Consider the following 26,618-nt stretch of genomic DNA (forward strand, 5'->3'; position numbering starts at 1 on the left):
CATCCACATGATGTACATTGTGAGACTTTACAGACTGTTAAGAAAAACAAAGATGACACTACTGGAAATACGTGGTCGATACATAGGCAACACAGTTAGTTTTTGGAAGCCTAAACACAATACTCCCTCATTAAATATGCTTCATTTATGAAAATGTTAGATTGCAATAGTAAAAATCAATGGTATTATCCGTTTTTAAAATATAACAATTTCCTTAAAATATGAAAATGTATACTTGTATACTTATCTTTTCAAACAATCTTTATTTGTATCACTAGTAGCTCAGTAAGTAGCCTGTTATTACATCTGTAATTGCGACATTCAATTGGCACTTGATGATGGCCTAATGAGTCAGAAACATGTTTGTGATGACATTAATTACAATTGTAGAATGTCAGATAAGTGTTTCCTCTTTGTTATTATTGTCAAGTTCTCTCAAGCACTGATGGAAGGTTCGGTTAATGTTACCTTTTTTTTTCCACTATCGTCATAATTTAGGCAACCAATAACTGAAATAAGTTTACGATAAGTAGTGCTAACTGTTTGGTGAATATTAAGATGTCATAAATCAATTAATTCATTAGAATTTGCATACAATAAGAATGTTCTCAAGAAGCCTCTTCAGAATAGGGAATTTATATTCAATGTCATTTTATAATCTGATAAATAAGGTATGATTGTGTACAGAAGCACATTGTGTAGGTACACGGTATTATAGAGGGTCATAAACTTTTTCTAATGTAAATCTTTTGTGAATCATGTCCCACTTTATTCTCATTGTAACCTCCTGCTACCACATGTTTTAAAATTAGTTATGCAGTCTGTTCTGAGCCAGTGTGTCATGGGATGATTTAGATTAACTGTAGATTTTGCTATTATAGGGTTGTCACTGTGTAGCTGGTAAGTGGTTACATTTGGACGACAGTGTTAATATTTGGCATCCAGCTCATGAAAATAGAAAGAAAAATTACTTATTTGTGCCTCCCTCATCCTCTACCAAATGTAACTCTTAATAAAGTATTTTTCAAATAGTAAATCCCATAAACAGTGTGATAAATTATTACTTATGTCATGTGTGGTAATAACTTTTGTCCTTTTTTGTGATGTGTTGCAATATCATCCACAAGTGAGTAATCAAGTTTATGCTGACAGTACTCTTATTTGTTACATAGTCCAAATGGAGACAGCAGCAGCACACACTCCCGTCATAGTCCAGCAAAATTGTTACAGCGAGCCACAAGAGGAAAACTAGCCCTAGCAGTTGCTGAACATGAATGTTCGAGTTCACATGGTTCAGAAAGCAAGTTTTCAGTCATTCCAAAAACAAAAGGTGAGCAGTATTATTAATCATCTGTAGTACATACTCCAGGTCTACCCTAAGGTGTTATCTGTGTGTGTGTGTGTGTTGTGTGTGTTGTGTGTGTGTGGGCGCGCGTGTGTGACAAACAGACAGAGATTTCTATATGTAAGGTATTATTTTATTGAAGTCATCAGTTTTTGTTGTATGAGCATTGTTTTCAGCTGTTGCAATTAATGTAAATTATTCCAGATAATAAGTGTGATAAATTCCACAAATCTTACCAAGATGACTACAAAAGCTTTTGAACGCTTGCTAAAAAGCCTTTGTTTGTAGTGTTAGTGCTCTGACTTAGCTTTTGTTTCCTTTCCTTAAGACCATCGTATATATTGCTCTTGTGTGCAAAAAAGATAACACTTTTAATGATAAACAGGCCACCAGCGGGAACTTTCTGAGACTTCTAGTGGAGGATCCGATGACAGTCACTGCCAGGAGGTGGAGAAACTGTTAAAGGTGTGTTATATGTACATATCAATTTGTAGTACATTATAAGGGTTATATTAATATGTTTCAGTTTGTGCTGATTTCCTGTTTACATTAAGATTGTACCAAAAATTTTCATAATACTTCGAAGAAATTTCCAAACTTGTTCAATACTAGATGGCATTAACGTAAATAAAAAGTCAGGAAGTGAGAAGTACACTCACATTAAAGCTAATTTAGCTCAAAGATACCATGCATTTCTCTCACAAAGTAATATCATAAGTGGATATAATCTCTATATACATAAACTGAAGTCTTCTATATGTTGCTGTTGATATGTACAGAGTAATCTCAGGAACTACTGTAATGATTTTTATGTTTTTACTGATAAGTAGACTGATTTTTTGAGTAAGGTTTATTGTATATAATTTATAAATGTCATTCATATTGGCTGAACTGATAAGAATTCAAAGTGAACCACTGCTATGAAAACAACACCATTCGCATTTAGTGGTGAATGACATAATTCACAGTGGATTATTGCTGCACTATTGAGAGTGCTCATTTTATCTTCTCCACTGTCTGCAGTGATGATGGTTCTCCATTCGTGCTAAGACACCATCATCACAGTTGTATGATCTATTTTCAATTCTGGGGTTTGTACATTTTGTGCTGGCTGCACGTCTTCATGGATCAGGTGAGTGTTGACCAATATAGGTGTGAAGTGGCATTTAATTGAAAAACTTGCACTATGCCACTGAGCTCTACAAAACTATTGTTACGAGAATCTACACATACATGCATATTTTCTTCTTCTGTACATGTCATAAAGCCTCCCACTATGTTTTTCATCTGTATTTGAAGGCTAACCTTCTGAATGACTACAGGTTTTGACACAGTTTTTACTAATAAATACACTGAGTCGGGTTGGGCCAGGTGGCGCGAGAGCTTGCAGCTTCCATCATTGCCATGAGATGCCTCTCTGAACGCCAATTAAATGTGGAACACCTAAAATTCATGTCCCCTCACAGCTTTCCTGGCCCAACTGCTTAGTGGCTAGCACACTGGACTCGCATTCGGGAGGACGATGGTTCAATCCCGCGTCCGGCCATCCTGATTTAGGTTTTCCGTGATTTCCCTAAATCACTCCAGGCAAATGCCGGGATGGTTCCTTTGAAAGGGCATGGCCGACTTCCTTCTCCATCCTTCTCTAATCCGAAGAGACCAATGACCTCGCTGTTTGGTCTCTTCCCCCAAACCAACCAACCAACCCAACTGCTTAAATCGTTTAACCTATAGGAAAGTGATGTTATTCAGTCGCCTGAAGTTGTTCTCTGGACTTTAACCATAGCACTATACAGTGATCTGTCTCCCATAGGATGAAGCATAAAAAATCAGGAAAGGTGTGTGTTATATGCTGCACTAGGCCACCAAAGAATGATATATTTTCTGCTGATGGGGCAGCTATTCATTCTATCAGAAAAAATAAAGATTTAGTAGCTTTACTCACAGACAAAAGGAATGCCATGGTCCCCTTTATTAGTTGGACTATGCCAGTAATAGAAATGATAAAATAGAAGATATTTTGAGTCCTGAAAAAGATCTCATTGCTTACAGATAATATTAGAAAATTGCAGCCCAGTGCTGCCATTCTGCCGAGAGAGTATGGTTCGCCCGTAATTCACAAGGAAGTGATGCTATTATATCCAATTGTTACTCATTTAGGTGCACTTACCTATTTGGCAGAGTATATAGATGGGGTTATGAATAGTATCTAGAGATAGTGTTTGCACACAGTTCCCTTACTCACTGCTTCTAATTGCAACGAATACTCACAATCCCTGAAATATCAGAGGACGCTTCAGGATGAAGGAACAACTAAACTGCCCTGGAAAGGTGCAGGCCACATATCACAAGTAATTTGTTATTTGCAAAAGTTCAAAAACATTTTATTGCACAGATAAATCTTATAAATCAGCTGCCTGACCAAAATACATTCCCACTGAATTCTTTTATTCCATCTTACCACCATAAATATAGAACATTGTTCAAATACATTAAAAATGGAAATTCTTCATTTCACATTTACAGGTAAACAACACACAATAGGTTCAATATAAATAATAAAAAAGATAAATTTCTCTTAACCCTAGCCAAAGTGAATCACGTAATTTTGAAAACATATTTAATCAATCAGGGAAGGCTCTTTGTCATATTCAATATACTGGCATGGAAAAATAATAAAATACCATTTCACAACTGAGTATTACACGAGTGATAAGACTGTTACAGTGAAAAAGCCAAACTTCAGACAGGGAAACCACAGAAGGGACAGGTGGAGCAGGCCAATTCCGAATAAGATGGAAAATAATGGGCACTACTGGTTTAAATAACATATGATTTCTACGAGATAGTAACTCAACTTATAAAGGTTGCCGTAGCAAACCCGGAGGCCATAATGTCTCAGAGGTACAGTGAGACAGGATGCGGTGCGCAGCCCATGCACATGTACACGGCTGACGTTGTCAGGCTATGCCCATTGAAGTGGCAAGTAACTAATAAGACCCTGGAGCAGTGCCTCCAAATGCTATGAACAGCTTGGAAGGCAGAGACAAAACAAACAAAAAATCATGCATAATAACCCTGGAAAATATGAAAATACCCAGAAAGCTCAGCATGAGTGTAGCCCCAACCAAACCGTACGTGTATCAACCAGAATTTTACAAAAGAATTATTAATGATTAACCAGTTAATCTTACAATAAAAGATAATAATTTAATGTGAATTACACACAATTCTCAGTCACATCAACTGTTGAAAGTAGCTTAGAAGGTAACAGGCAAGTCCTGGGCACTACACTGAAACATCTACAATCTTAATCATATTTGAAACAATAAATATTAATTTTCCTGAAAGGGTAAATCTCGCCAGAGTAATGGAACCCAATTGTGCAAAGAGCCAAGATTGAGCCGCTAGCATTTGCTTACCACAGCTGTAGGAAATTTTACAGCCACTGCATCAGTCAGGGAAGCAACAACTTCCAATACAAATCAGAGTGAATTTTGACCTAAGTGGTCACTAACACATATAGGGGCCTAGAACATATGACATTTAGTTTCAGATGCAACTGACAAATAAGCAGGCATTGAACTAATTGTAATTAAAGGTAATTTTAAAACACACAAATGTGGCACTCAAATTATCTCAAACAGGGGCATGAAAAGATAAATTCATTTCTTGAAACAGTGTGATGGCAATCCAGTTTAGTGGGAGCATCTTCAACATGGGAGCGCATGCAGCAATCGATAATAAGTACCTTGCTCACAAGGGAAGCACAAACAGCATTAGAAAATGAACAGCAGTCCAACACCCATATAAGCAACTATGCTTTCTTAATGCAGGGAAATCTACTGCATCAATATTAGGCACAAGTATTGCTGTCCAACACGACTTTTGTGACAACCGGCACCTTAGACAATCTGCGCCCATAACCTCCATGCACAACCCGCAGGTTGTCACATGTGCCACTGTCTCTCTCTTGCCCTGGCTATGACTGACTGACCACCAATGTAATCAACAAGCTGCCCAAGGAACTGCAACCAAAAACTGTACTAAGGGACCAGTAAGGTGTGACATGGTGAGTGGACAGAGGCAGAATGCGTCAGTAGGCAAGAATGTAAAAACATGGAATGAGCCAACACAGCTCAATCTTCCTTACTAAAAACAAACACATCCCTCCCCCCTCCTTCTCTGCTGCAAGCTCCTAACAATAAAAGTCAGTCATTGCTCTTGCATGGTGTGTACACTCCAGGGTGCAGACATGACACGAGGAAATGGCTAGTTCTTATGAACAACGTGCAGCAGTTAAGTTTCGTTTCTTGCTCGGCAAGAACACAGCAGAAACTGTTGCAATGATTCAGACAGCCTACAAAGACCACGCTCTTAGTAAAACGCAAGTGTACGAATGGTTTTCTCGGTTTAAAAAGGGAGAAATGGTGGTTGAAGATCAGCCCCGTTCCGGTCGACCTTCAGCTGCTCTAAGCGAAGACAACATCGACAAAATTGTCATTGTTTGCTTTAGACGCCTCTACAAATGATAGAAGATAAAGGAACCATCAAAAAATTTCTAAAAAAGAAAAACTGTGACAGAAGATGTGGTCTGAAATAAAGGAAAAGACACTAAAAAAGTCTTGGAACCAGATTTTATGGAATGAAACGGATATCTAGAGTACAACAAAGATGACCTAGCCTTGGTAAAACTGATGAAAAAACTTGCTGAATGTGAAAATGTGAAAGTGAGTGGTGTTTAAGAATGTAATGAACTGTTTGAAGTGACCAATCTTGCAATTGTTGAAATGCTTACTGAATCCACAGAAGACAGTGACGATGAGAAATTGCCTGAAGAATTGTACCAGTGATCACTTACGCAAAGGATTTTACAGTGCTATCTGCATTGCATTACATCAAGCGGCTAGCAGAAGCTACTCCAATTGACACCATGCTTTTAGAAGATGATGCAACATTTGCATTTAAAAAATGAGGTTCTTTTTTAAAATGAAAGACTAAGGACTATTGTTTTTAAATGTAACTTATATTTTTGCAACTTGAAAATGTGTGCCAATGTATGTACATATAACACAGGTTTGTACTACACCATTTTTTATTTAGTAGTGCACTCATTAAACATTTAATCATTATTTACCTGTGGATTTTATGATATTTCCATATTAGCCAAGTTTTTTTGTAATTGGAGGTAGTCTCAGACCCAATTAACTTGAATTACTGGGTTTCCACTGTGGTAACATGCTGCTCTGTTGGTGTGTACAGGTTACAGTTGTAACATGTATGTAGAGATTGACTGAAAACTTGCATTTTTCAATGTTATTGTCTACAAGTGGAATTATGGCACTCTGGGGCATAACATTTACTGCAAACCTAGATGTAGTTACCGGTATCTGCATGCAGTTGGCGGTCATCCTCCTTACCAATACTCTGTGGCACATGTGATCATGATACCAAGTGTATCTTCCGCATTATCTGGTGTGGAAAGCTTACTGTAGGACACTGAACACCTACAGCCTGTATTTAAGTGGAACTGATTCTCTAAGAAGCAGATCTATCAGGCCTAGAGTTCAGACCATTACTGGAAGTACAGCAAGATGAATTTACATCAGTTGCTCTCTTACCATATGCTGGGAAAGTTTTTGCTAAAATATGGAAAAATTAAAGAAATTGTAACACAAAAACTGTGTTTTGTCCACGAGCCAAAGTTAGTGCCCTTTTGGGTTCTGTTAATCCCTTAGCTTAAAACCCCAAGTTATCTTATTTTTATTATTTTAACAGAAACTTAAAATCATGAGTGTAAGCGAGCAACTTATAAACAGCCCTTTGAAATAGTAAAACCCACTTATATCCACTTCAGCTCTGCTAGTTAAGTGTTCAGCCACTAGAGAGCATCTGGTACTACATTTGTAACCTGGCTGTCATGTTTTTGTTGAGGTGGTTTCCACTAGATGTCATCTTTACCATCTGCAGCTTTGGATACTTAACAAAGTGAATGCTTTCAGTAAAGGATAGATATAGTGCTCCTGAGTTTCACATTGAATTTGGCAGCTCAGAAAATGAAGAAAAATGTGATGTTACTTCATTAGAGACTGAAGGGATGACAGTTTGCCAGTTGAGTGACAAGTGCTCACCAGTGTTAATAGATAAATACATCCACTGTGCTCCAGCCAGTTCCTCCAAGATTTATATTCATAGGAAACTGTTGTGAAACACATGGTTGACTTTCAAAGCTACACAGAAACTAAAAAGTTTCTGGATATTTTAGTCAAAGTCCAGTGCATGAGTATACTTGGGATTTTATTACCGGCAATCTTCAGAATTTAGTAACTCACTATTTTGAGCCTTAAAAGCTGTCTTTATATGTTTATACATAATTTTGTTCATTGTAGGACCTTTTTTGTTTATAAGAACAAATACTTTTTGGAATATAATTTGGAAAAAAATCGTTTAGGAGTTGAAGATGAATTGCAGCTAAGGGAACCCAGTGTCCATAGGATTCCATGCACTGCTGTAAGGCACATATTAATCGAACTATTCATGCTATTGGGGACAGGTGTGTAGAACATTGCTGCTGCACAAAATTACGATAAAAAAAAAAAAAAGATCCGCTGTGGTGGAGCACTTCTTAACTAAGTAACACGAAATGAAGTACGATGAGAAACATGTTGTCGCTGCCACTTCTCGTGTCCGGATTGTGTTCTAATGGAATCAATTGAAGTTGAGCTGACTGATAATGTTATTAATAAGAACAAGATCTATCCTCTGAATAAACTGCACAGACCTGCAATAAAATGTGATATTCTCAGTCGGCAGAAGAATTCGGAGATTAGCTTTGGCAGCCATACTTTGTTTTTGTTTGCCTTCACCACAATGCCACAACTAATATCTTTTGCCGGAAAGCAGCACTAATAACATGAGGGTACCCTGTGATGGCTTGATTGATATGCCATCCATAAATATTAATTACAGTATTTACCTAAGCAAAAAGAAGGCTGTGTCGTCCGAAGAAGACACAGCCAGGGCAAAAGCACCGCAGGCACAAAGATGCTGGTGCCAGTGCCATAGAGACTTGTCACTTATGCGAGTTCCACCAGCACCATGGGCGGAGCTGAAGATGATACCAACTTTGCCTCGGCCAGTTGCAAGCCGAGTACAACCGACCAATGACCGGATGACAGTGGACAGAAGCCTACCCTTAAGATAGAAGAGCAGCTTATCGTCCAGGACTGACTTAGACAGGAAACGTCATTTAGTGAACTCATAGAAGTGAACAGACAGTTGTTGTAAATTGCATTTGCTGTGTACTGTGAAGTTTACACACAATTATTTGCACTTAACCATTGAGGGCCTTTTGGTGTGTTATATTACAAGCAGTGTTGCAGACTTCATTACTCAACAAGTCACAAAGATAAGTAAACCTTTTTGTGTGACTTTGTTACTAATTTGTATGAGTGTTGTAGAATCTTCATTCTCCTGTTCTGTCTCCGGGCCCTGGGGCATAGCTGTGTAATGGTGGCAGGGAGAAATTGCCTTACTGGTGTACTGCACCAGAAGCCATTTCACGAACTCACAAACTCGGCCTACTGTAACAACAATGGCAACTTGGCTTTCACAGCAGTGGCGATGAGGCCTTTACAAAACTGGTGACGAGGATTTACAAAATAGACAACTGTGAATATAACATGACACTTTTTTAAAAAAAGAGGCTCTTTGAGAAAATTTTGTTTTTAATTGTTCAGACTAATCAAAATTGTTAACACTTTCATGGTGTTCATTATCTGCCACAAAAAGTTAACATTTTACAAATTCTGAACTTATGCCATTTATTGATTTTCTACATTTTGACAATACAAGGGGAAATAAAATAAACAAAAAGAAATTATTTGCATTAATTTTAATTTTCAGTTCCTTCTTTGCTTACTGTTTGAGACAGCCACCTGTGGTATTACTATTAGTATCTGAGATAATAGTTTCACCTAATCAGTGAGAGGTGAGAAAAGAGGCAGTGTATTCCCACATGCAGCAATGAAATTCATATAATCTTGGTTGTCGCAAATATTTGGCTGTTGAGTACGTCATGATTTCTGAGGTATCGTTTAGGGTGGAACCTCATTGCACAGCTGAAATAGCAGTGAGTTACATGAGAACACAATTCTCTCTCTCTCTCTCTCTCTCTCTCTCTCTCTCTCTCTCTCTCTCTCTCTCTCCCCTCCCCTTCCCTTCCCCCACCAAACTCATAGAGGATTTTTGTCTGTACTGATGTGAGAATGTGGCAATATTTTCCTTTGTCTTTTGTTCCAAACATGCCATTTGCCTGTTGCTCTCTCATTGACTGCATAGAACCAACAGCTGACACATCCACTTTCATTCCTGTCATACTTCACACTGAGCATTAACAGGATTACTGCAAAAATCACTTCAGTATTCCAATGGCCACTATCAAGACTTCTATTGCCTCCTGCAGAAATGTGTAGTATTATCGATTATTTGTCTAATTTTAAGGTCAGTTCAGTTCACACAACAAATGGAAAGGCAGCTAACTCAGAAGGGGTTTTAGTTATGATCTTTTTTGATCACTGCTGTGAAAATAGCTAAAGAAAAATAGTGGTAAAATTAAATTTTACTCAACTAAGATAATTAACAAGTAATATTAGTTTTGTGACAACTTTCTCCATTCAGTCCAGAAAATCAATTAACAATAATTCATTGTTAAAAAAGGAACAGCATCTGTGCTGCGCAAAGAGGTTAAAACAGATTCTAACTCCCTTGATGCACCATTGTGGAACTCGTGCTTAACATATGTGGGCTGCACGGAATATGCAATGCCATGCTGTTGCCATCATCATTCTGGCCTGTTGTTGGTTTGGTCTACGTTGTACCTGAAGCATAGTATGGATCAGTTTTCTCAGGCGCAACAGTGGCCAATCTATGTTGAAAGCAAACTCTTGTAAAAGAAAGAATTCAGTATATTAAATAATAGTCAATGAAAACAATCCATAGTCAAATTAGACATTGCCTGTGATTGCACTAGTGGCAGAAGTACGAGTGCTAGTGTCAGCAATTTTGTGACAATACAGAACCTTACCGGTTTCTTCAAAATAAATCTTTATGATACTTCGGTTGACAAATTTTAATCTGTAAATGTACTAATATTTTGATAATAATATATTTTGTCCCTTGAAAAATACAACCCTGTATTTTTCAAGTGACAAATTTGGGGAAAAGCCTCATCTTACAATTAAGTAAACATGTTAATCAGGCACCACCTTTAAGGAGTGGAATTTGAATAGTAGTCTTTATTATATTTATATAAACAGCGATCTTGTAGACTCCGAAAGAGGCTTATGATTACATCCACAAATCTTCAGTGTAGAACTAACTGAGAGACCTAGCATTGCCCAGTTATTTATTTATAGCTGTACTGGAGACTTTGTATGTGTGTAATTTAGTTTTGAACTATAAAGCTTCTTTGTATACAATGTTTGAAGAGGTATGATCGAGAACCTGAACAAAGAGCTTGTGTGTTTCACTGACACAAGAGAGAGCCATGTAGGAGCTGGCAATTCCAAAAGCAACTGACAGTAAGGTCCGTACCCGAAACACACAGTGTCTTGCGTTGTGTTTTGTTTATGGTCATGGCATAACATAAGTTCACTGGGAATTGTACAAGTTTAAAGTGAAATGGGAAATTGTTAGAAATAAGTAGGATTTATGGTATAAAAACTATAAATACTGTAGAACGAAAGCAAACTAGTGCTTTTCATTTATTATAATGTTATTCTACCAAGAACCGACGGAAGATTCAGTTAACATGTATATAAACTTGCTCAGCTGAACTGTGCCATTGCCTATCAAAATTTCTGCTTAATGATGTTACATTGGAGAGAAGTAACTTTAAGCCTGGTACCATTACACAATTTCAGTGGGTTCAAATTTCACAACAAAGTAATTGGAAAGCCATTCTTCAAATTAATTTTGTGTGATGAAAGTTTGGGTGTGTTAAAAGAGTTTAATAATTGGTCTAGATAATTGATAGAATCATCCATTCATTCTGTTAATAGAGATGTACTCAGCATGAGTAGGTATGTCAGAGTTAATTCTTGGAGGTTCATCGTTTTGAGGTATCAATATAGGCCTTTCACAAAGCCACAGATTTTCATGAGTTGTTTTGTGCATTTACCATATTCTATCTATTCTTACATACAATACATGACACTTGGTGTACATTGGAGAAACATGCAGGAAGTTTAAAACAAGATATTCAGAACATCTCAGAGCTCTGGAGAGTGTCCACAGCACATTTGCTGGTTACATAATAGCCCTCAACTACAACCCAATTACAATAGAAAAAGATTTAAAAATATTAAAATCCAGCCACAGCCTAAACCATAAACTAGCAGTAGAGTAAAACTTCAACATACAGAAGGCAGTGGCACTAGCAGAAGGAAAACAGGTTATAAATGAATACACTAAATTCATATCTGAATTTTTTTAGCTCTGTTCCTGTGCTTGCAGAAAAATAATGAATTAAGGATGGGTCTGTCTTTTTGCAAATATGGTACACAAATTATTGTTTTGTTTTACCACCCAAATATGTTTCACCACAGTTATGCCATCCTCAGTGGTATCAATATGGTCTATCAAATTTTGTTGTTATTTATTTTGTATATGCACTTTACCTTTTATTGTACATTGTGTGTGTCCTGTGGCTGGCAACCAAAATCAGCTACAGCTCTAAATTAATACTCCATGTCATCTTCAAACATGGGGTATGTTAGAAAATTGTCTGCATTGAATTTTTGTTTATAATCCAACCTTTAAAATGTAGTTCTGGTAAAATCTGTGGCATATGTCCATTTTTGGCCTTACCGTTGTAGTATATGGTTAGTTCTGAGCTGTGATAAATTTGTTTTTGTGTGCCAAATGTGTTTTTTGTATAGGTGGGCTGAACCTCTAGACTTTGGTAAAAGTTTTGTGAAGCTTAGATATGATGAACTATTTCATGTAGTTTGTTATGCGTGGATTATGTTCTATATTTTGAAATTGTTTACTCACATTTTCTCTTGCTCGTTTGTAAATACTGCATCTTGCTTGTTGACAGCAGTACTTTCCTCTTGCTCATTTGTAAATACTGTGTCTTGCTTGCTAGAGGCAGTCTATATAAAAGTGAACCTCAGTGAAATCAAACTTTTCAGTTGGATGGCATTCAGTGCCATATTGCTCCACCCATTCCATTGTAATATGCTCGATTTCTCTTTGACATGTTGTCCACAAGGGAGTCAGATTGTAGCTCTTCAAACCTGCCCCACTCTTTGATGGTGGTCCTCCTCAAGTCATCCAGTGTGTGAGGAGGCTTCCTGGGATGATCCATTGCAAGTTTCGACTGGTCCTAAGAATGCTGAATCAGGTTCATTTCAGCTTTACCACAGGCTGTTCCATTTTGTTGATTCCTGGCTTCTGGCGGAAAAGTTAATGATGTGAGTACGGTTTGCTAATAAATTATTATCTTGAAGGATGAACCCATCATCTAAATGTTGACATAGTAGCTGGATAGGAGATTGGAGAATACAGTCCCGATAGTTCAGAACTCTCAAATTAACCTCAAAAGTGGTGTGAGGTGTTAGAGATCTGACTGATCCATATCCTTGCTGAACCTGTGGGATATTACACTGAAGTCCTGCATTGATACACAGTGTGATCAAAAGTGTCCAGACACCTGGCTGAAAATGACTTCCAAGTCCTGCATTGATACACAGTGTGATCAAAAGTGTCCGGACACCTGGCTGAAAATGACTTCCAAGTTCGTGGCACTCTCCATCGGTAATGCTGGAATTCAGTATGGTGTTGGCCCACCCTTTGCCTTGATGACAGCTTCCACCCTCACTGGCATACATTCAGTCAGGTGCTGGCAGGTTTCTTGGGGAATGGCAGCCCATTTTTCACAGAGTGCTGCACTGAGGAGAGGTATCTATGTCAGTCGGTGAGGCCTGGCACAAAGTCATCATTCCAAAACATCCCAGAGGCGTTTTATAGGATTCAAGTCAAAACTCTGTGCAGGCCAATTCATTACAGGGATGTTATTATCGTGTAACCACTCCGTGCAGGCCATGCATTATGAACAGGTGCTCGGTCGTGTTGGAAGATGCATTCGCCCTCCCCAAATTACTCTTCAACAGTGGGATGCAAGAGGGTGCTTAAAACATCAATGTAGGCCTGTGCTGTGATAGTGCCATGCTAAACGACAAGGGGTGCAAACCCCCTCCATGAAAAACACGACCACACCATAACACCACCACCTCTGAATTTTACTTTCAGCACTACACACACTGGCAGATGACGTTTACCAGGCATTCGCCAAACCCACACCCTGCCACCAGATTGCCATATTGTGTACCATGATTTATCCCTCCACACAGTGTTTTTACACTGTTCAACCGTCCAATGTTTACTCTCCTTACGCTAAAAAAAGTGTCTTTTAGCACTTACCGACATGATGTATGGCTTATGAGCAGCCGTTCTACCATGAAATTCAAGTTTTCTCACCTCCCGGCCTGACTGTCATAGTGCTTGCAGTGGATCCTGATGCAGTTTGGAATTCCTGTGTGATGATCTGGACAGATGTCTGCCTATTACACATTACGACCCTTCAACTGTCGGCGGTCTCTGTCGGTCACCAGACGAAGTCGGCCTGTAAGCTTTTGTGCTGTACATGTCCCTTAATGTTTCCACTTCACTGTCACATCAGAAACAGTGGACCTAGGGAGGTTTTGGAGTGTGGAAATCTCACATGCAGATGCATGACACAAGTGACACCCAGTCACCTGACCACATTCAAAGTGCACGAGTTCCGTGGAGTGCCCCCCTGAGGTTGCTGATGTGGAGTACCTGGCAGTAAGTGTCAGCACAATACACATATGAAAAACGTATTTTTTGGGGGTGTCCAGATACTTTTGATCACATTGCGTATGTGGCCACCTCTACACTCTTCTACAATTATTATTCAGCACCACACAAATCCAGTGCTTAGCTGTGAAAAGAACCCAGTGCCATTGATAAAGAGTGTGTATAATTGCCCTTCTTCTTTAAGCACATTTTCTTTCTTTTTTTGTGCATGTGTGGGGGGAGGGGGGGGGGGGGGCAGGTCAAAACTTGTGTCTGATGAACACCTAGAGGCCAATGTGTCTGTGTGGAAATTGTAGCATACTGTCAGTTGATGCAGCCAGCCTAGTTGCATCCTTTTTAAGTGCACCTTTAAGTCTACCTATGAGCCATAATTTGTAGGTAACAGTCATCAGCTTGTGTTGTTGACAGTGGGGAACCATTATGAAGCAGATCTTATTATTTTTGTGTCACTATAGCTGCTGGATATTCTTATGATGTTGCAGTGACATACTCCATTTCGGGTGGCAATTTTTTGTGGTAACGATACTTCTTGCAATAAAGTGACAGTGCTCTCACAGCCTAAACATGCAGTGATCCTTTGAGAGATATTAACAGACCAAACAGCATCAGAAGCACAGCATGCTGTATTGAACTGCAGTAAGAATGCCAGTTTGCTTTCCCTTAGTGGCATTGTAGCTGTAAATAGTGATTTCTTTGATAAAGATGTTTTTGAGCAAATCTTTTTTGATAAAAGGGGAAAAAAAGAAGAAGAAAGAAAGGAAGAAATGATGCAAGTCATGAGGGTGGTTTACATGGTGTATGTGTGTTCATGAAAACTTGATTGATTATCTGTTCGAAAAAAGCTTTGAGTTAATTATAACCAACAGAGTAAATTGGTTCTCTCTCTCTCTCTCTCTCTCTCTCTCTCTCTCTCTCTCTCTCTCTTTGTCTAATGAAAGCATTTTGTGTAATAATTAAACTGTCTCTTTCTAATGAAAGCATTTTGTATCATAATTAAATGGTAGTTTCCACTCTCTGGGTGTGGGCAATTCTCTCATCTCATCCCCATGCCTCTTTCAACCTTACAGATTTTTCTAAATCCTTTTACACTTCCTATGGATATAAAACTTCAATAAATTTTCTTTGTTTTTAGAGAGTGGCTGATATGACAGAGATATTGGAGTCAAGGGAGTCAAAATTGATTGAAATAAGCAGGCTAAATATTGAATTGGAGGAGCACAACACAGATTTGAAGAGGTTGGTATGGAAACATATCTACATAGCTTTTTTCTCTTAACATGCCATGGTTATTGATTGCTTACCGAAGATGTTTTAAAAGTTTCGGTGCCCTAATTTTTAATTAGTACACTGGCGCATATAAGACAGCTGTGGTGTGCATGAGATTATTTGTTTGAAAGATGAGTGTCAAAAGTGAGAGTTATTCGAAATTTGTTATGTGGAACACATTGATAAACAATTGAAAAAATACCATAAACCATAAAATATGGAAGTAATGACATTTAAAAGAGAAATAAAAATATATGCAGTGCACATGAGAAGAGAACAGCAGCTTTGAAATGTGGTGCTATAGTCTAAGGCTTCAACACCATAAGCAGGTTCAAATGGATGTAGTAGGTAAGCAGAGGTGAAGAGGGCAGCACAGGATTGACTAACATGAAGAGCTGCATCAAACCAGTCTTTGGACAGAAGACCACAACAACAAAGAAATTCGCCACACTGGTCATTTATATGCTTTTTTAAATTATTTTCTTCTTCGGCGGTAAAGTGAACAATACTCCAAATACCATGTTGTATTTTACAATTTGATGGTGTCTTTCAGCCGTTACCTGTTTTATTTTTATATCCATCATGCAAAGATTTGCATTAACAGCTTGCCTGGTAGTTTTTTCTCTCATTCTTTGTTTGTTTTGCATCAGATTTTTATAATATTATAACATAATAAAAATTTAATAGAGTTTATGCAAGTTTAAAATGTATTATTAGTAACTTCTTTTCAGTACATTTTAAGTCTGTCATAAGACAGGCTATGTACTCGGAAAACTAATACTTCTTTACACCAGAGGCCATGTTAAGTTCCAAACCTTTCCATTACATTTAATGGAGAAAGGGCACTGTTGATAGTGACCTGTCTCTCAGATGTGAATGTTAAGCTCAGAAGCTCCCTTGGTGCTATTTGAGAATAGTAGACTCTGCACCAGTCACAGGTTTTATCACTTTCCTTCCATTATCACAAAAAATGCATGATACTACACTATGTATCTACACATCAGTTACCTACTACACAAGACAGGCAAGCTTCCCAAGTGGAATCAACTAGAAAGCCTTGCATGATTCCTTGAACCACAAAAGTAAATTATAATAAAGTAGTTGTCATGATTTTCTGCCTGATAAACTGTGTCAGGGTTCTCCATTTTTCTTTTGTATAAGTCTGACCTATGATTGTGGTTTTACAGAGTTATTCTACAATGATACAATAGTCTTTTGTTTTTGTATGATTTATATTTATCAGTTAAGGTGACACTGGTTCTCATTCACATTTCACCCAAGCCAAAGTAATTCTTGCCCCACCTCACCAGTAAGCTGGCCATTTTGGTTATCCTGAATCCAACATAATTGAATGTAGTCACTCAAAGGAGATATACTTTTTGATTTGGATGGTCCCAAGTTCTTACAATCAGTTATCTAATGCTCTGTCTTCATTTTGCCAAGATGCAGGTGACACTGCATTAGTCAATCATTCCGCAGTTTAACTTGAAGCTGTAGACCAGTCTAGTTCACTGCCGTGATTGGCCTTATTTAAACTCTTCTTTTAGAATGATTAATTTAGAGGTGGAACAGCTGTTTGGATCAGGTATGGAGTCTGATATCTGTGTGGTTCCTGTCAGCTCTATGAATAGATGGAACTATACTAGGCATGGTCTTCACCTCAACAGGAAAGGGAAGGAAAACTGTATGGGTTAATAGCAAATATGGTGGGGGGGGGGGGGGGGGCACTATCACAAATGTTAAGGTAGTAGTGGTTACAAGTGATAAAACAGCATTTTTTGTAGGGGGCAGAAACAAAAGACATTCAGAGACAAGTTGAAAATGACATTCACATTGATAAAACAGGCAACCAGAAAGTTTTAATGCACACAATTCATGCAGACAGCCTCTGATTGAAACTGGAGATATTCAAAAATTGGCGGAAAAATTGGGTTCGTCCAGTTGTAATTCAGCCAGTGCACAAAATAAGTTATCCTTATTGCGGGGGTAAGTGTAATGAGTTGCATATTTGTGTTGAAGAACTAGAGTTGAGCAAATCAGTTGATATAATCTGCCCTGCTGAACATCATGTGACCACTGGTATAGATATGTTAAATGTTGCAGGTTTCAAGTTCACTTCTTACTTCTGTAGGAAAATATGGAGAAAGGAGGAGTTACTTTATTTGTCATAAACTGTTTTGATTTCAGGAATACTGATATTAAAAAATTTTGCTCAGAGCAGCACTTGCAATATTGTGCAACTAAAGTAGTATTTAATAATAAGTCCTTTATAATAGTAGGTATATGCACAGCTCTGGTCCACCTACATGTAGTGGTCCACAGGTCATGCACCTCTGCTGCCCTTATCATGGAATCGAAAGTTGTGTTACTGAAGGCCCCCTCGATATCCAGGAAGATGCAGAGGGCTATTTCTTGGAAGTGAAGTGCTTTTTCCACCTTCCTGACGAATTGGTGGAGAGCTGTCTCACATGATTTACCTGGTTGGTATGTGTGTTGGTTCAGGTGTAGAGGGACCCCCACATAGCTTCCTCTCTCCAACGTATACATTAACCAGTTTTTCCAATGTTTTGAGAATGAAGGAGGACAGATTGATTGGTCTCATATCCTTGGCCTTGGTATGATCAGTTCTCCCTGGCTTTGGAATGAAGACAACTTTCACTGCCCTCCAAACATTGGGAATGATTCCTACTGCTAAGCCAACCCTAAATAGCCTGCATAGGATTCTTATAAGCTTTCCTCCTGCCTGTTGCAGGAGAGCTGGAAAAATTCCATCTGGGCCAGGTGACTTGAACGGCTGGAATGTTCCCACCGCCCACTGGATTTTGTTGAAGTTCACACACTCCTTGGCCGATTCCCAGTCCTCTCTTCAAGTGTCTGAGAACTGTTGTCTCTCTGGGGTCACATACTGGTCTGTGTTATCTGGCAGAGCATATTGAGGAACGTGAGTTTTGAGGAGCATGAGTGTGCATAGAGACTTACCTGCAGTTCCCCCCACCCCCTTACGAACCACTCATGACGAACAGGAAAAGGGGGCAGTGACAGTGGTACCCAGAGCACCCTCTGCCACACACCATAAGGTGGCTTACAGAGTGTAGATAGAAGGCAGAGGATAGTTTAATTTAACTTCCCATTGATACTGTGGGCACTTGAAGTGGAGCACTAACCCGGATTATGAAAGTATGGGAAAGAAACTGAACATGCCTTTTCCGAAGGAGCCATCCCAGCATTTGTCTGGAGCAGTTTGGGGAAATCAGGAAAAGCTAAACCTGCGTGGCTGCATGGGTTTTGAACTATCATCCTTCTGATAGTAAGTCTAGTGTGCTAACCACAGCCTCATCTCTTTCAGTAGAAGTAGTTGACACTTAGCAGTCATCAGTTGCCTATTTTCAAAGGGGAAGAACACTCACCCTCACGCCCATCCCACCCCACCTATCTGTGCAAATTAATAGACACAGTGTTATAGCTTTTTTCTATGTACACCCTAGACCTGTAGTAGCTTACCGACTAATATTCCATGGTAGAATGATTGTGGTAGACACTGAAAGGCATTGCCATTTACAGAGTAGGTTTGTTCTTTAACCTTCACTTGTGAACCCATATTTATATTGTGACTCACAAGAGAAGTTGGGCAAAAATTGTGAATTTTTCATCAAATTTGGAAACTGGTATATCCAGAGTTTTTGACACATGCTAGAGCCAGAGGCTGTTCAGAGTCAATTGCACCAGACAGTTTGAGGTGATTTTAGGAAGTTTATTGTGTTGAACTAGACAAGTTCTGGGCCTACCTTACACTTCCCACCAACCACCCAAAACATGTATCTTTCAACAGACATTTGTGCAACTTTAATTATACCAGCTAGCATTAAGAAATATGGCACATGGAAATGATATAAAACATTCATTGAAATTGGCAGTTCTATATTTTTGTAAGTTTTGTGATAAAATTAATTTTAATCATTGTTAAAAATTTGTGTTTCAGCCAGGTGCATTTATTTTAAATACAACTGAAACTTTTTGTAAAAGCATTTCTGTGAAACCTTGTAGAACAATTTAGTAAACCTATTCTGAAGTTCCTGTTATACTTATCCACACTGTAGTAGTATTATCCTTAGTCTGCCCACAAGTATTTCATCAGTACATCTTGGCAATTGTTATTTCCCATTGGCTGTGGTGCTAGTTTTGATTATGAGTTGTCTGTTGCCCTGTACAACGTCTTATTTGGTTCATGCTTGCACTGTCTTACCCCCACCATGGGTTTGTATTGAAGGGCACCACCGGATTCAGTTCATATTTGGAAAAGACAGGGTTACTTGTTAAAATATCAAGAGTTTTTGATGAATTTAGCTAGTTGAGCTCCTGCCAGTTATTCAAACATTATGGGCTTTAATGATCAAAATTGTAGCTAAAGTAAATAACCATTGAAGTAATTACATTACATAACAAGAAATGTATGCTTAGTAAGTACAACATATTTTCAAGGAACGAACTCTTCTTTTCCCACCGTAAGAATATATTTAATCTGTGCACCCATGCATAGTGTTAGACTTTTTAGTCAATTCATATCTGCTGGTTTGCAACAGCTCCATCATGAATCTGCTAAGAACTGATAGGAATGTATAATTAATATACAATTTCGTCGATCTTTCAACCACAGAAAAAAAAAGAATGTGGTTTGTCAAAAAAGTTATTCGTTCTTCAGTTTTAATTTTGGAGTTTGATACTTTTATTGTTATTAATCAGTTTATATCAAAAAATTACAAACACACAGAATATTTTTGGAACTACTAAATATTGGAGAATATCAGACATGAAACCGTCTTTCAAAAAACACACAGAATGGGAGTAAATGAAGCAAAATTACATGAACAGAACAAAAGAATGGTATAACTTAAGGAATATGAACAAAGAATTATCAAGGTGTATGAAAATAGTAGAACAAAATATAAATTCTCATTATAACAATGCCAGAGAAGGTAAGTTGCTACTCAGCATATAGCGGAGATGCTGAGTCGCGATAGGCACAACAAAAAGATTCACACAATTAAAGCTTTCGGCCATTAAGGCCTTTGTCAGCAGTAGACACACACACACACACACACACACACACACACACACACACACACACACACACACACACACACACACACACACGTCTGACTGAGTAGATGTTACTCAGCAAACATTGAACTATCCTCACACGTGTATTCTGTCTTCAGTTTTGCATTGATTACTAAACCTATGGGCACTTTGAAATTAGCTTGGTGACATATATCTATGGAGAGAAAAAATAGCTGGGTGGGGAATTTACATGGCATAAGTTCCTGAATAACAGCCCAAATTAGAAAAACATGGTCAAATCCATTAATAATTAACATGCCTGGTAAGGTTATGTATTTGGTGCAGCCACCTCGAATACTACCATTGAAGAACTACAGCAAAAACTTGGAGAGTTTGTGATAAAAGCTTGCAAATGTTTTCTCCAGTCAAGAGTAAAAAATCACACTTCCAAGACATGAAACAGTCTACAAATCAACAGTAACATAAAAATAAGATAATCTCTCACAGTTTTTCATTACATCATGCTATGTGTCATGCAGACAATTAAATACAGGTTATATCAAAAAGATCATCCAATTTTAAAAAATTGAGGTATGTGGTTGAACAACATAGTGCTGGAAAGGGCCAACTTTCAAGTTTTACATGGGTCCTGCTAGGCAGCAGCAGTGTGCGCACATTTCAGTTGTAGTAAAAATGGTGTCAGGACAACAGAAAGTGTTTTGTATTCTATGTTTGGCCTGTATGGTTGAGTAATAACTGTTCAGTTTGACTTCCATACTAGATATGGTGTGTATCCTCCTACAGCTCAGAGCATTATACAGTGGTATGAACAATTCCAAAAAACAGGTTACTTGTGTAAAGGCAAATCACCTGGCCATCCCCAAGTGTCTCTCACATAATATCAACGCATCTGCCTTAGTTTCACAAGGAGTCCGCAAAAATCAATTCGCTGTGCAGCTCAACAGCTCAACATGCTCCCGACGTCTGTCTGCCACGTGTTGAATCGATGTTTACACCTGAAACTGTACAAAATTCAGCTACTGCAAGCTCTTCATGAAGGTGACAAATGACAACATGAGTTTTGCAATTTTGTTTTTGGCAAGATGGAGGATGACAGTTTTCTTCCACACTTAGTGTTTAGTGACGAGGCAACATTCCATTTACATGGAAAGGTGAACCATAATAATGTGAGAATATGGGGTACGAAACAACCACAAGTAGTTGTACAACGTGAGAGGGATTCTCCAACATTTAATGTGTTTTGTGCAGTTTCATGGGAAAAGGTGTTTGCTCCATTTTTCTCTGCCAAGAACACTGTTATAGGAAGTACATATCACGATATTCTTGAGAACTTTCATTTCCCACAGTTGAGAGTCTGATTTGAATGATTTCATTTACCAACAGTATGGGGCACCACCACACTGGCATCTGGAAGTGCAGAATTTTTTAATCAAAGGATTATTGAAAGATCTATCAGTTTGCGCTGGACCAAATGATTCAGCCTTACGTTACTGGCCTCCAAGGTCACAGGACCCGATTGTATGTGATTATTCCTTGTGGAGGTGTATAAAAGATTCTATATGCACCTCTGTTACCAATAACAATGAATGAACTGAAACATTGCATAAGAGCAGCTGTGGAAGCTGTAACTCAAGACCTGCTCACTGCAGTGTGGAGACCGTTTGAATACTGCATTGACATAAGCCATGAGTCTCTGGGAGGAGGGGGGGGGGGGGGGGGGGGCATATTGAAAGCTTAGGTAATGGTATGAAAAAAACTTTTTGAGTTTCCTGTTCATAAAAAAAAACATTGTATATGCGTATTAGTTTCACAAATGTAGACATGCCAAATCAGATGATTCTTTTTGATACGCCCCGTACTTCTGAATCTCAATCGCATAGGAATTCGTAAAATCTGTAATTGTAAAAATAAAACGAATGCATGGATGGCAAAATCCTTGCTTTGATTACATCCTAATGAAGTCAACATGAAAAGTAACACAGAAATATACAGTAACACTATTTCTTGACCTCTATGCAGTTGTTCCTGGAAATTGTGGGTTGTAACATGACTGTACAAGATCATGTTATCATGATAAGAGACAACATGAAGTACACTGCAAGAGACTCCTATGGTAAACAACTCTCAATATGTGTACAGTGCTCTTGAGACAATATATTGGGCAATGTCAGAAATGTAAGATAAAACTTGTTATATACTTAGTTGAGAAATAGTACTTCTGGAACCTTATCTAACACAATATTTGGTTTCTGATGATAAATGCCGATGTTTCATATGTAACAGAAAATGATCAGTGAGAAATGTACTGAGCTGAACAGTACTAACATAGCAAACTGTCCTGTTATAATTAATAATTGTAGTGAATAAGTCTTACCATAACACATGATCATTGACATCACAGTTCCCAATAACACCAGCCTAACATCTAAAACACCCCAAAAAAATAAATAAATATGATGATTTGATAGAACTAATAAAAAGACAACTGCTTGTTAAGTGTTCTTACTGTAACTGCAATTATTTCAAGCCCTGTCAACACACACACACACACACACACACACACACACACACACACACACACACACAGCGAAAATTTGGGGGTTTCTGTGGAAAGATGAGGTCCTGTAAACGAAAAGAAAAGTTGAGACATTTATGAGTAGTCGAGATTACAAACAAAAATATTTTGCTTTAGTTTTCAGTAACTTTTACATTGTTGTAACATATTCTATTGTATATAAAATTATAATTAAGAAAAAATGCAGTTATTTGTGCATGTCAGTTTTCACCTGTTGTTGTTTTGTTGTTTGTAGTCTTCAGTCCAGAGACTGGTTCGATGCAGCTCTCCCTGCTACTCTATCCTGTGCAATCTTCTTCATCTCCCAGTTTCTACTGCACCCTACATCCTTCTGAATCTGCTTAATGTATTCATGTCTTGATCTCCCTCTATGATTTTTCCCCTCCCCATTGCTCTCCAATACTAAATTAGTGACCCCATGATGCCTCGAAACATGCACTGTCAACCGATCCCTTCTTCTAGTCAAGCTGTGCCACAAATTTCTCTTCTCCCCAATTCTATTCAGCATCTCTTCATTAGTTATGTGATCTACCCATCTAATCTACAGCATTCTTCTATAGCACCACATTTTGAAAGCTTCTATTCTCTACTTGTCCAAACTAGTTATCGTCCATGTTTCACTTCATCTTTGTTTTTATATATAAAATCCATATATGATGTAACTTACCAAACGAAAGTATTAGTACGTTGATAGACACACAAATAAACACAAACACACACACACACACACACACACACACACACACACACACACACACACATAAACACAAACACACACACAAAATTCAAGCTTTTGCAACCCACTGTTGCTTCTTCAGGAAAGAGGAAGGAGAGGGAAGGACGAAAGGATGTGGGTTTTAAGGGAGACTGTAAGGAGTCATTCCAAAACCGGAAGCGGAAAGACTTACGTTAGGGGGGGGAAAAAAGGACAGGTATACACTCGCTCGCGCGTGCATACACACACACACACACACACACACACACACACACACACACACACACACATATATATATATATATATATATACAGACACAATAATGTGTTCATTATGCTCTTTGTAGCAGCTTTGCTGCACTCCTATTTTCTTATTCATTATTAAACCAGCTCCTAACTAGGGGTATATGTGCGGATGGATATGTGTGTGCGTGCGCGAGTGTATACCTGTCCTTTTTTCCCCCTAAGGTAAGTCTTTCCGCTCCCAGGATTGGAATGACTCCTTACCCTCTCCCTTAAAACCCACATCCTATTGTCATTCCCTTTCCTTCCCTCTTTCCTGATGAAGCAACCGTGGGTTGCTAAAGCTTGAATTTTGTGTATGTCTTTGTGTGTATTTGTGTGTCTATCAGCATACCAACGCTTTTGTTTAGTAAGTTACATCATCTTTGTTTTTAGATATATTTTTCCCACGTGCAATGTGTGTGTGTGTGTGTGTGTGTGTGTGTGTGTGTGTGTGGGCGCGCGCAAGCGCGCGTGCGCATGTGAGAGAACTATTTATTTTCATTCTATTGTGCTGACACATACTACATCATTTCTAGATGCCGTTGGATGACTAAATAAATAAAATGAATTGATTCTTATCGTCCTTTATTTTAATTCTCATCCCGTTTTTTACTTTTAACACTTTTCCACTCTCTTTTATTTCTATTATGTGTCAACTCGTCACATGCAACACATATATATCCAGCCAGGCTTCATTGCTTTCTTTCACCTGGCCATGGATAGTACAAGTAGTTTCTCATTAACATCTCATTACTACTTGATTCCATTTAGCTTTTTTCATTAATCTTCTCTTTTCATTTTATTGTTACCCTTCTTTTAAAAAAATGTAATTTAGCTTATCTTTCTTCTAATGGTATTCCTCTCCTTTGTTTTTCCCATCCTTAAAATTTTCATTCAAGTAGAGTCCTGGAGATAAATGTGAAGGTCATCTACCTAATTTTGGATTCATCACTATTTTGGCATTGTTATGTGTCTGTGTTATACTGAAATATTTTATTTATTATTTAAAATTTATGGCATGTCTTAATGAAGCTCTGACAGATAAGATTTTTGTTCCTTTTGAAAGTTACACTACATTTTGGAAACTCTCCTCAGGCAGTTAGAAACAGCCCTACAGTCAAGTGTGTCAGAATCCCAAGACATTCATCAAGTGACGGAGGAATATACCCAGAGGTTGTCCTCTCTAGAACGTAAATTCCAGCAAGCTATACGTGACAAGGAGACCCTAAGGAAGCAACTTGAGGTACGCTTTACTTTAAGAATGACATTTTTTAATTTTTTAATTTAAGTGTGATAGTTCAATTCTGTTTCTCTCTTACAGCAAGCAAGATTAGATGCAGCATCAAGATTATCAAAAACTGAACTGGAAGGCTTAGTGGCAGAAAAGGATGAAGTAATACGAGAACTAAGAGAGGAAGGAGAAAAACTGTCAAAACAGCAATTGCAATATTCTAATATTATCAAGAAGCTCAGGGTTAAGGAAAAAGAAAGTGACAACACAATCAAGAATCAGAAGTAAGGTTTATTTCAAGAAGAATGTTGTAAAATAATGTGTTATCTTTCTTCGTCTTATTGAAACTTTGTTACTGAAATTGTGGTGTATCTTATTACTTAGTGGAAAATATCACAGTTGCAACAGGTGCAGTAACTCTCTCTCTCTCTCTCTCTCTCTCTCTCTCTCTCTCTCTCTCTCTCACACACACACACACACACACACACACACACACACACACACACACACACACACACACACACACTCTTTTGGCATCATCAACTGGGTGCATCACTGTTCTGGATTGGTTTGTTATTGTCACCAATATTAAACGGTTAAACTTAAAACACTACACTTCCATTTCAAGGAAAAAAAGGTAACTGTATGAACCAACAGTTGACTGAATGACTGCACTTATTTTTTCCCTTATAATATTTTCATTCGGGCAAAAATCTCTTGTAAGGTATAAGTACTAAAAATATTGCATTCAGTATATTATGGAGAAAAGTAAATGTATAATATCTTCAATGTGAAGCAACAACATAAGGAAGTAACAAAAATTGAATTGATATTTTGATCAGGAACTTGCTTCATTTTATTATATCAAGGATAAAGAGTAAAATACAACTAACAAAAAACTACTCCATTAGTTAAATTAGCTTAAGTGCCATTACAATTTGGACTATTTATAATGAGCAGCATTTCAAAATTTTGATGAAAGCTTGTGCTGATACGTGCAATTTTGCTAAAGTATGAATAAAATTATCTCATTAAGTCTGATGTCCATGTAAACTAGGACATTCTCCACACAGAATGGCACAGGACACATGCAAATATCTTCACTGTGATTGGCTCTGCATATACTGAACAAAAATGTGAAATTGTGGTACTAATGGCTATAAGTCAGCTACGTTCAGCTGCATAAATACATACATTTTTATTTATGCCAATAAGTTAA

The 26,618-nt window shown here is 38.0% G+C and overlaps 1 protein-coding gene across 4 annotated transcripts in view; it reads left to right on the forward strand.

The window, feature by feature from the left end:
- The window catches only part of LOC126354519 (TATA element modulatory factor), a 136,899-nt gene that overhangs the window by 46,945 nt on the left and 63,336 nt on the right, over window positions 1-26,618 (forward strand). For all 4 annotated transcript variants that reach the window (XM_050004240.1, XM_050004239.1, XM_050004238.1 and 1 more), the window contains exons 7-11: window positions 1,173-1,330; window positions 1,731-1,810; window positions 15,381-15,484; window positions 25,264-25,411; window positions 25,490-25,683. In XM_050004240.1, coding sequence (XP_049860197.1) covers window positions 1,173-1,330; window positions 1,731-1,810; window positions 15,381-15,484; window positions 25,264-25,411; window positions 25,490-25,683 — 684 coding nt within the window. The remainder of the gene's footprint in view (window positions 1-1,172; window positions 1,331-1,730; window positions 1,811-15,380; window positions 15,485-25,263; window positions 25,412-25,489; window positions 25,684-26,618) is intronic.

The sequence above is a fragment of the Schistocerca gregaria genome, chromosome 3 (genome assembly GCF_023897955.1).
Source record: "Schistocerca gregaria isolate iqSchGreg1 chromosome 3, iqSchGreg1.2, whole genome shotgun sequence".
Classification (NCBI taxonomy): domain Eukaryota; kingdom Metazoa; phylum Arthropoda; class Insecta; order Orthoptera; family Acrididae; genus Schistocerca; species Schistocerca gregaria.